Raw genomic sequence first — 511 nt, 5'->3', positions numbered from 1 at the left:
CAGCAGCTGGTCCCAGCCAAAGGGGAAGAAGCTGCAGCTGCGGTGTACAGGGACCTCTTCTGGCGCAGCACCAGCACCAGCAGCAGCAGCAGCAGCAGCAGCTGCTGCTGCTGCTGCTGCTGCATGCATGCTGCTGCGCTGCAGTGACAGCAACTGGAGGGGAGAGGCAGGACGCAGAGCAGCAAGAGCAGCAACGTTGGGGAAGGTGCACATACACCGCAGCAGCTTGACGAGGTCTGTGGCGAACTGCTGCGCTACTTCTTGCTGCTGCTGCTGCTGCTGCTGCTGTTGCTGCTGCTGCAGGCTGTGGGCAATGCTGCTGCTGCTGCTGCTGCTCAATGAATCCACTGCAGCAGCTACCAGGCGCTGCAGCAACCAGCGAGCTGTCGGCTGCATGTTGGGTAGGGGAGCAGCAAACAGCGGCAGCACCAGAGTATCTGAAGTATACTTATTAAACTCACTGCTGCTGCTGCTGCTGTTGCTGCTGCTGCTGCTGCTGCTGCAGATCCGG

The 511-nt window shown here is 60.5% G+C and overlaps 1 protein-coding gene across 1 annotated transcript in view; it reads right to left on the bottom strand.

Annotated features, from left to right (window-relative positions):
- Positions 1–396, bottom strand: part of EMH_0096710 (uncharacterized protein) — a gene marked incomplete at both ends in the record, with an annotated part of 954 nt that extends 558 nt beyond the window's left edge. The window contains one exon of the mRNA XM_013502439.1: positions 3–396. Within this exon, the coding sequence (XP_013357893.1) occupies positions 3–396 (394 nt within the window). The remainder of the gene's footprint in view (positions 1–2) is intronic.
- Between the last annotated feature and the right edge of the window lie 115 nt (positions 397–511).

Source organism: Eimeria mitis, genomic scaffold (genome assembly GCF_000499745.2).
Source record: "Eimeria mitis Houghton genomic scaffold, Emh_scaff9197, whole genome shotgun sequence".
NCBI classification, from domain to species: Eukaryota; Apicomplexa; class Conoidasida; order Eucoccidiorida; family Eimeriidae; genus Eimeria; species Eimeria mitis.
Note: the sequence above shows the minus strand (reverse complement) of the source record. Positions and strands in the feature narration are given on the sequence as shown.